At 38.9% G+C, this 10,615-nt stretch overlaps 1 protein-coding gene across 1 annotated transcript; it reads right to left on the reverse strand.

Moving 5' to 3' along the window:
* Positions 1–620: 620 nt before the first annotated feature.
* LOC578744 (dynein regulatory complex protein 8) lies at positions 621–7,157 on the reverse strand. The gene is made up of 5 exons (XM_030999422.1): positions 7,050–7,157; positions 3,872–3,956; positions 3,156–3,308; positions 1,734–1,843; positions 621–905 (listed from the first exon to the last, which is right to left on the reverse strand). The coding sequence occupies exons 1-5, from the start codon at positions 7,078–7,080 to the stop codon at positions 787–789; spliced, it is 498 nt and encodes a 165-aa protein (XP_030855282.1). The 5' UTR covers positions 7,081–7,157; the 3' UTR covers positions 621–786.
* Between the last annotated feature and the right edge of the window lie 3,458 nt (positions 7,158–10,615).

Consider the following 10,615-nt stretch of genomic DNA (forward strand, 5'->3'; position numbering starts at 1 on the left):
ACAAATACATTTGCCAGGCTTTGATATGAAATAATATGAATTTCAAAGGCTAGATATCAAACATAAATTCAGAAACCTATTTTATGGTTAAAATGGCATCATAGGGTGATTGCCTGTTCAAAGCCCAATACAGCTCTCAATGCCCAGCAATATAATTCTATATTACTGGTCTAAACGGCATTCAGATATGTTAAAGGTACTTAGTAACATTGTGATGGTTGATTTCACAAATCTGTTGAATCATGATGCAAAACACGTAAACTTATGTGTGTATGAATGGATTATCCAACTACGATGCCCCAAATCCAAAATTAATTCACGCAATATGAAGATTTTTAACAAAGTTCAACGGGTTTTCGAATTCTCCCAACCATTTTTGATTTTTCCCAACCATTTTTCCATGAAAAAAGACATAAAAACAGGCTATAAAAAATCTGCCAACACTTAAACGTCTGGAATGGAATGTAGAGCCATTTTATTGCTTTATTGATTTCCATTCACCTAAAATGTAATTAAATTGTAATAATATAGTTGGGAGAATTAAGGAATCGATCGGATCAGTTTTTCCCAATTTGTACCATGAATAATGGTCCGTTTTAGCTCAAATTTTCAGATTATCTTTAATTGTACATCTAGCATTAAGTCACTACCTTAGCACCACTGTCTCTCATCTGAACAATGTTACAAAGTCCCTTTAAGCGAATGCATCCTCATGTATTACATTCTGGAAATAACTTATTTCACTCCATATTTTCAATGATTGCCTAGGATAGGAAGAGGGTGGTATCACATTTCTGCATCTAGAGTCATCATTGAAGCATAATCTTTATATAAGACATGTCCCTTTTCTGGGTCCACGGCAGCTGACAGCATCTCCTCCAATTCTTCTTGTGTGAATGGCTCTCCTGTCATACGATAACAACAATAATCAATAGGTCATATCAAATGTATGCTAGTTCAAATACCAAAAACAAACGATTTGTAACCATTTCATTTCATACCTCCATGATTTTGTAAATATCCCTATGCCCTTCCAAATACAAAAGCGATGGAACAGAATTAAGAACTGAGGGCAGAGATATGTGTGCTTCGATCAGCATAACTAAAACATGTCATATTAGACTTCAGCTTGCACTATCAATATCATTGGAATGATAATAAATATTGGGTACAAACTGCAGATGTCTTGGGATTGGAAAACAATAGGTTTTCTGGCAGATTCGACAGAGCCATCAAATGCTGGAATTCTAGAATCATCTCACAAGGAGCTTAGATAATAGACTTAATTGCAATTAAATTCTCTCCTGTTTTTCACTAAGAATCAATTTTCAAATTTTGAATTGCTATTTGAACTCCGGTCCTATTGTCAATGTACTTACTGCTACATGTTGACTTATATGTAACAAACTACTTGTTTTACCATAGTATAAATACAGGGTACCATAACATTACAACCTTTTTTCATTTTTTAAAAGTTTTCTATAATATATGTTTAAATGGCTGTTGGCCTACAAACCACTTTGCACATGTCACAGTTATCGTACTTCAATCCACTTGAACACTATCGTATTACTTGATCAACTGTATTATAGTAAAATTGTGTATACCAGTATGTTGTTTTTACTTTTCATAAATTGTGAATTTAAATCATTTCACATAATTCAATGAATAAGTGAATATATTAATATACAAATAATAATTACATGTATTATGAAATGGAAAACGATGATTACCTTCTTCAGACATGAGTTTTGTCATCTCTTCAACTGTAAGGTGACCTTTCTTCTCAACATCTAACACCTCAAACGCTTTCACAAGCTGGTCTTCTGGGCATGGTTTGAACCTAGATGGCAACAAGATACAATAATTAGAAAGCATTTGTTCACAAAGATGAGTTATCAGGCAGTTTTCCTAAATATATTAGAACTAAAATTAGTAGGCATATTGAATTCCTCTAAAAAAAAAATTTTTAAAGCAGCTGAATTCAAAATAAATGGAAGATAAAAATATGCTTTCCAAGAAAATCATGGTACAAAGTCACAATGAACATGCAAAAATGGGGATAATATCAATCACACTTCTCCACTTCATCATAGATCAAACTGGATACATTTATTTTTTTAATAATCTGATGTTGGAGATTTCCTTTTCTACATAAATGGTCAAATATACATGATATACATAAGCATAAACAATTTCCATCACAATGCTATTGAAAATCAGTTTCATCAGTCAGAAGTGGACTACCAAGCATTTAAAATAAAGGATTTGGACTTAATTAAGCTTCAATTTGGTATTGGTTTGGTTTGGGGTTAGTTTAAGTACTGAGGTATAGTGTTGGGTCTAGGATGTAAGTTAGGAACTGACCATAGTATGAAAGTTACTGCAGCATGTGTCATACAACATACACACATCTACTCTTTCAATCTTTCTTTGCATCTATAAAGATACTTAATTCAACTTACTTTTATTCTGAGAGGACTTCCCTCATGATAAATAATTTTATAACAAGAACACAAAGATAATGCACACATATCCATTCCGAGGGTGTAAATATTCGTTACAAAGTACAGTGTAGGTGCAAAAAAAATGTACAGTGTTTATGTAAACATTGTTTTAGGAAAATACATGAGACAAAATAATCAACAATGAATGGAAAACATTATTAAAATTGTATGAATTAATCAAAAGACCTTACACAGTATGATTAGAAGTTTTATTTTGTTTTTGTTTTCACAAATTTTGAGGGAGTGACACAACTGAACTCGTGGAAGGGTTGGTGGAAGTTGTAAGAGAAATGGATTGAGATGGATGGGTCATGTGTTCAAAAGGGAAGATGATGAACCTGTGAAACGAGCATGGGATCTGAAAGTGGATGGCATGATATGGAAAGATCTGGTGAAGAAAGAAAGCAGTAAGGTTGGTTTAAATGAGGAAGATGCTCGAGACGGAGGGAGGGAGTGTCATCATGGCTCACAAGACAGTAACCCCTTTTAAGAGGAAAAATGCTGACTTGAATAAATGATGACGTTGAGTGACATTCTGATCGAGTTTGGTTATTTCTGAATATAGAAAGGGTGCTACAGCCATGAATATACATGTATGTCACCCCAGCTCCACTTTTTCCTGAATATTTTAACTTGATAGCAACTTACTTGCGTTCCATGAGGACTTCCCTCATGACAGGCTTATAGCGATCATACTTGATGTATCCAGTAGCCTCCTCTTCTTCCATCTCAGAGAGAAGATCATGGAGTTCACCTTCGCTAGGACAGCAGCCTAATGATCTGATAATGGTCCCAATTTCCCTGGCACATCAAATATTTAGGTTAAATATTGTTTTGATTTTTTAAAGAATATTCAGGGATAAAAAAGAAGCTAAAACACTTAATAGATCTGAGACAGATCTGAGTATGTGTGTATATTATAAGCTTTCTTGTATGAACATGTATATAGTTACAAGTGACAATATTTTTATTATTTTGTTTGTTTAATGTGATACAATTAATTTGGTTTCTTTAAGAATAACAATATATAGAATACAATACATGCTAATATTTCATAGGGAGGGGGGGGGGGGGGAGGGGGTAGTAACAACCAATTACTAAGTCTCTTTTTTAATACAATTTCATCAACATTTTCAAAGAATTGCATTTACACTCTTACCGAAGAATTATCTCGAGAAAAAAAGTGTTTTAATGTTGGCGAAACAACTTCTTGTAGAAAATAAAATGTAGTATGAAACTTATACACAAAATTAACACTAAGCTTATTCCTATAATCTAATTTCCCAATTTACTTTCTTATCAATAATTATCTAACTCAGCGGATCAATGTTCAATTTTCAAGCAATAACATTTTAGATACTCACCTGACATCAACAGTCTTGTTTGACTCATGGTCAAAGATATCAAATGCATCTGTTATTTTCTTTTGAATATCCGCCAGCAGTGATTCTGTGGGAAAGGAAAATTTTGGTGTAGACGTATATTATTTGACAGGACTCTGCACTGCTCACCTCTGAACATGTTATATGGACTCTTTTCAAACTTTCTACACTGCAGGCCTAGATCTAGGTCAAAATGAAATGTCGGGTGTAGACGCTGATTGCTTTTCAAAATATGACAAAACTGTAATTAACAACATTATTGAAAAACATCTAAGGGCAGAGTCATAGTATACTGCTCAACTTAGACATGGAATTACGCATTTTCTCCAGAACCTTTTAAATTCCAAGTCTGGATCTGGATCTGGATGTGTACGATGCAGGGCCCTACTGGGCATAAGCGCATCGGTTGAGAGAGAGGGCGCGGGGGTATTTAGAAGGCTCTGTCAATGGCCTTCCTGAATGTGCTGGTTGATGTGGAGTTTATGGTGTTTTCATCCAAATGGTTCCATTCAATGATGGTAGATGGGAAGAATGAGCTCCTGTAGTTTTCAGTTTGTGCTCTGATGGGGTTGTAGCACTTGCTGTTGTTTTTCACTTGTCTGTCTATGATATTTGAGGTATTACAGTTTTCAAATTGTCTTGCACGGATACGTCGTTTTGATTTGGTTGGTTGAGCAAAGTTTTGAATTGGGAGAGCTGGCACCAGCCCCCCGACCACTTTGAAGAAGAGGGTGCGTTTGAGGTTTCTCCTTCTTTCCTTTAGGCTAGGGAGATGGAGCTCGACAAGCTTGTTGGTAATGAAGCCCTCGTCTCTGGTCACATAATTCCCTGTGATAAAGCGAACTGCTCGTCTTTGGACGTTTTCAAGTCTGTTGATGTCCTTCTGCAGATATGGATCACAGGATGTAGCCCCATATTCAAGGAGAGATCTTACAAGTGCAGTGTAGGCTGTTCGCTTAATGTCTGCAGGAAAGAAGTGGAGGTTTCTGCGAAGGAGGGATAGGACCCAGTTTGCCTTTTGGGTGGTCTTTGCAACATGTTTCTCCCACTTCAAATCCTCTGAGATTGTGACTCCCAGGTAACGGATGTCTTGGACATATTTCAGGATGTGGCCACTAAGTTGGTAGAAGAAGGAAGACTTGTTGCAGATGCTCATGGTGTAGCACTTCTTTGTGTTAAAACACATGCCCCACTTCTTTGCCCAGGCATCTAGGGCTGCAAGGTCATCTTGTAGGATGTGATGGTCTTGTTGCTTCTCGATTTGGCGGTAGAGGAGGCAGTCATCTGCGAACAGTCTAACTTGTGACTTCACAATTTCTGGTATGTCATTTACGTAGCACAGGAACATAAGGGGGCCTAGTACTGTCCCCTGAGGTATGCCTGAGTCAACATGAACATCATGGGAGGTCTCCCCTTCGACGACGACCCTCATGTGACGCTTAGTCAAAAAGTTCCTGAGCCATGTATGGATGGAGCCAGCGATTCCATATGAAGAGAGTTTGTGCATGAGCTTCTCATGGGGCACCTTATCAAACGCCTTTGAGAAGTCTAGCACTGCAATGTCTGTTTGTTTCCTTTGATCCTTTGATTTGAGTAGATCATGGAGGGCTGTTATTAGTTGCGTTTCTGTAGAGAATCCTGATCTAAAGCCATGGTTTAGGGAAGTGAGGATGTCATTGTCTTCCAGGTAGTCGAGGAGGTGTTTGCATATGATGTGTTCAAGGAGCTTGCAGGTGACAGAAGTCAATGAGATAGGGCGGTAATTTGCTGCTTGGTGTACATCACCACTTTTGAAGACTGGTGTGATGTTTGCTTGCAACCAGTCTGTTGGTAATTCACCAGTGTCCAGGGAAAGCTGGAATATCTCACTGAGGGCTGGTGCAAGCTGAGCGGCACACTCTCGAAGAATAATGTTAGGGATATTATCTGGTCCACATGCTTTATGGATTTTGACCTTCTGCAGCAGTTTGAGTACTCCTTCGACTGTGATCTGCAGGGGAGGAAGGGAACAGCTGTAACTCTTGCGGATTTGAGGGATGATCTTCGATTGGTCAATGGTGAAGACAGACTTGAATTGTTGTAGGAGGGTGGTTGCTTTTGTCTTACTCTCCTTCATCAGCTTTCCTTCCTTCATGAGGGGAGGTATCCCACTCCTTTCATTCCTCTTTGCCTTTATGTAGCTCCAGAAAGGCTTGGTGTTTTTGTTTGTCTCAAGTTCATCTACGATGGAGGAGGTAAGGTGATCTCTCTCAGCTTTTCTAAACTCTTGTCTGCACAGGCGTTGGAAGGTTCTATAGTCATCCCAAGAGTTTGTCTGCTTCGCTCTCTTGTACATTCTGGCTTTTCTCTTTACCATCCTTTTCAGTTTGTGATTAAACCAAGGGAGTGATCGTTTGCAGTTGCTGGTTTTTGACGTGATCTTTCGCTCTACAATGTCCATTAATGAGTCTCGCAGCATAGTCCATAGGTCTTGTATATTTGTCCCACACTCCTTTCTCCCAATGATCATCTGGGACAGGTCAGCTATTTCCTTCCTCACTTCATCCCAATTTGCATGTCTAAAATTGTAGATCTTTCTTTGTCGTGTCTTGACAGTGCTTGGCTGTATGTCAATTTACTTTTGTTATGATATCCTATTGTAAATCTATAGTTTAGAGTCTAAGTAGATCTAGACTAGACCTAAATAAAGACAAGTTACTTTAAGTAGAGGCCTAGTCTATAAAGACAAGTTTAAGTAGGTCTAGATCTAGATATCTATAAAGAAAAGTTTAAGTATAAAGACAAGTGTAAAAATAATTGGTACAGAATTTTTTATTGCTGTATTTTTTTCTTTGAGGCAATTAAAAATACTGTTTGCTACTAGTCTAGATCTAGTCTAGTAGTACGGGCCGAGGCCGAGCCGGGTATATTCAACGAATGGCGCGCCGTCTAGTACTACTACTACTAGTAGGCCAGCCACGGCACAACACTACTGCAAGAGCCGGTGTGAATGTGAATGTGATCACATCGCGACAACGAGAAATCAACTAACAATTTGAACTTTAATTCGGTCTAGATCTATATGAATGATAACAATTTTGGTTCTAAATGTATTTTAAAACCATTTTGAGAAACATTTTAAAATATAAATAACCAAGCAAAACGATTAGGCGTTATTTACCGGCACTTTCTTTCTCTTCTGCCTGAGCCATGTCGAAGTCTGTTGATATGTTGCTAGCGTGGTAGTCTAAATGTCAGACCTCACGATGAATGTTTGAACTGAGACCTAAAATTGTTCAATAAAAAAATTGATACGGGGAAATAAAAGATAAAATTTCATATAAATGTGGCATAATTTAAACAGTTTCTCAATGACTGATATATCTTCAAAATATAACATGAACTGAATTTCTTAAATTAAAACAATGTCATTCGAAAGATAAAACAATAAAATTAAAACTAGATCACGAGGCAGATAGAGCAGTTGGCCAATACCATATCAATATACCACAACGCTGCTCGCTCCCACTCCTGGCTCTAGCATACATAATATATGATTCATAATATATATATATATATATATATATATATATATATATATATATATTTTTGGGGGGGTGGGACTTTGGGGGAGTTCCTCATAATTACCCCCCCCCCCCCCCCGCCCGGAATTACCCTCATGTATATTGCGCAATTGTATCCAACATGATTTGAATTGGCTCTATGCTTGAACTTTGCTTTATACCATCATCAGACAGATCAGGGAGATGAGACAAATATACACTCCCTATATACCCCCCCCCCCCAACTTTTTTTGGGGGAACGCGTATGCTCGTTCCCTCCGAGCTCCCTTTGAAAGCATCCCCTATCTCATGCAGGGCTGCCAAAATATCTGGTCCCCCTTTCGCGGGCTTTTCCTGCCTTGAATCGTGAGACCCCCCTAAATCAAATTTTCTTTGATATTCAAGATATTTTATAACCCCCTTTTTACATTCCTCAGGAGTCCAAAGAGAGAGAAAATTTTTTTTTAAAGAAATCTCCGGGTGAAAAGTGAAATACACCCCCTTTTTTTTTTACAATTCTCGGGCCGGTTCCTGTACATAAAGGGGGCTCCTTCATAATAATCAATTTCTATACAAGTCATATTCTCCCCTCTCCTTACAAAAGATTTTCAACCTGATAACTATATTTTAAAAAATATAACGGAGATAGCCGAGCCCGACCGGTAGGTCCCACAACAAGCCGGAGAGGAAATTGAGATATGGGAATTGGTTTCATTTATTGGGTCACCCCTGCTCTATAACCCTTTTGTGAAAAACTTGGAAAATGTTTAATCTTTACGTGGCACTTTATGTATGGAGGCTACATTCAGCCGACCACTGGTGCTCGGCAAGTTGGATGTGGACTATGATCTGTCTCTTTTCTTCCACCTCTAAAAAAAGAGAGAGACTATTTAGTTACTTGATGGCATCAATTGCAAATTCGATAATAATCAAATTACTCAAAGGACTTCATGAATCATTGAAATGTTATCTTTTTTCAGCTCAGCTTATATATATAGCTATTGACAGAAATCAACAGAATAACATTGGACGTCGAAATTAATCGAAACTGTAAGGCCCCGTCCTTCGTAGCACTATAGTGTGCATCTATATCGGTTGATCTCGACATGCTGTATCGTTTTGTTTAAATTAAACTTAATTGATGTACATCAATAATCTGTTTATAAACATGTTTATAAACATAATCGGGTCCCTCTTTATAGTTACTTAAGTGGGTCAATAAAGATGGACCTATATATAAGGGCGGATGCAGCCGGAGGCACTAGGGGGCCACTGAGAGGGCGGCCCAATTCGTGAGAAAAACATTTAGCGGCGAAACAGCCAGCCAATAAGCGGGGGTTAAGCGAGCACTATTTTTTTTTTTTTTTTGTGCTCAACGAGGAGGGAGGAGGGAAAGTGCCCACTAATTTCTTTTAATTCAACGCCCCCCCCCCCCTCAGAGCACCACTGATACACAACACTTTTTTGTTTTGCCAGGGGAGCGGTCCCGTCTTTCTTTTTTTTTTTTTTTTTTTTTTGTGTGTTCTCACTCTCTCAAGAGGTGGCGCTATACCCCTTACATCTCAAAGAGATTCGATCATACCATAGGTGGCTTTCTCATCAACTCAGCTCTCAAATAACATAAGAAATAGAGGATCATGGGGGACCAACAGGCACCGATTGGGGAAGTTTTCTATATAGAGGGAGCAAGTAGCTACAAGTAGGACAGTGGGGCTTAAATGTAAAATGAAAAATGACATTTCCAATCCAATCAGAGCGCCAACGTCTAATTGCGTACCAAATCAAAGGCTGCATGTATGATGAGAGTTAGCCTATAATCTAGGCGGAGTGCCGAGCTTTTTTCTTTGCTGCTAGACTAACCTTAAGCAGAACGTCTGATACGGCGAGACTACGAACCGTGAGCCGCGACTCACGGTTCGTAGTCTCGCCGTATCAGACGTTCTGCTTAGGGTTAGTCTAGCAGCAAAGAAAAAAGCTCGGCACTCCGCCTAGATTATAGGCTAGATGAGAGTGAGAAAGACACTGAATATCATGAAAGACAGATAGTGACGTATTAATATTATTGTAAGCAATGGTAACTAAGGTTATTTTTGGTTTGAAAAAATGTCTACACAAAATAATATAATCATCATTTTCCAGTCCACATAACTCTATACGAAACATATTTTTGAATTAAGGGTTCACAATGCCCCCACTTTTTCAAAAACTTGTATCACAAAAATACTTGTTAAGATTGGAAAACGGTGCCCCAGTTTTACTTTGGATAAGGATCCCTTTTTCTAATGTTGCACATTCTTATATAAGTGCAAGTAACCACCTCTGATAAATGCCCCCATTTCAATCTCACAATTGTCCCTATTCAAATCTGAGAGGTGCAGGCCCGTAGCCAGAGTTTGATGTTTGGGAGCAGTGGCGGATCCAGGGGGGGGGGGGCCCGGGCCCCCATCCCCCCTTTTAGAAAAAAATCATGCAAAATCACGCGATTTTTACCTTTTTGGGGGGTGGGGCCCCCCCTGGCGCTCAAGGGGGGGGTGCAAATTTTAAAATTTTCGAGGACCCAAAAAAAAAAATGTACTCACTACCCCCCCCCCCCGATTATTTTTTGGACTCCAAAAAAAAAAAAAAAAGTGTCCGCTTACCCCCCCCCCCCCCCCCCCCCCCACTGAGCGACTTTGCGGCCGGTGCAATTTTCAAATTTTCGGGAGCAAAAAAAAAAAAAGTTGGGCCCCCTCCCCTAAGAAATCCTGGATCCACGCCTGTTTGGGAGGGCCCGGGGGGGGGGGGGGGTGCACATACATGTAATCGATCGACGTCCTGTGGAGGGGTCTAAAAAAGTTCAACATTTATGTTGGAATTTCCCCGTGCCTGGAGAGGTGCCTCTTTTACTTTGACAAATGCCCCAAGTTCCTTTGAAAGCCTGATCGAAGTACCCCTTCAACATCATCATCCATGATAATGATATCACAATGTATATGATATAAAGGGTATATTTTCGCTTTGAGGTTTTTCTTGGTCGGTGCCCTTTTCCGGAAAGGGCCCCTTTTGTTAGTGCCCGGCCCTCCCCACCCCCCCCCCTTTTTTTTTTTTGGAAGGCGCTCCATCGCCCCTGGTTTGGACCTAACACAAATGAACTTTCGTTTAATTAAATTCCCTTTGAACATTAGTTCCAAGTTTGGAATCAGGT

Source organism: Strongylocentrotus purpuratus, unplaced genomic scaffold (genome assembly GCF_000002235.5).
Source record: "Strongylocentrotus purpuratus isolate Spur 01 unplaced genomic scaffold, Spur_5.0 spur5_scaffold_5, whole genome shotgun sequence".
NCBI classification, from domain to species: domain Eukaryota; kingdom Metazoa; phylum Echinodermata; class Echinoidea; order Camarodonta; family Strongylocentrotidae; genus Strongylocentrotus; species Strongylocentrotus purpuratus.

Bases quoted from the DNA above. Each gene is read 5' to 3' on its own strand.
- LOC578744 (XM_030999422.1), bottom strand. From the start codon at position 7,080: ATGGCTCAGGCAGAAGAGAAAGAAAGTGCCG. The intron at 3,957-7,049 runs GTAAATAACGCC...CCTTTCCCACAG, and splicing joins AGAAGAGAAAGAAAGTGCCG to AATCACTGCTGGCGGATATT. The intron at 3,309-3,871 runs GTGAGTATCTAA...TTGATGTGCCAG, and splicing joins AACAAGACTGTTGATGTCAG to GGAAATTGGGACCATTATCA.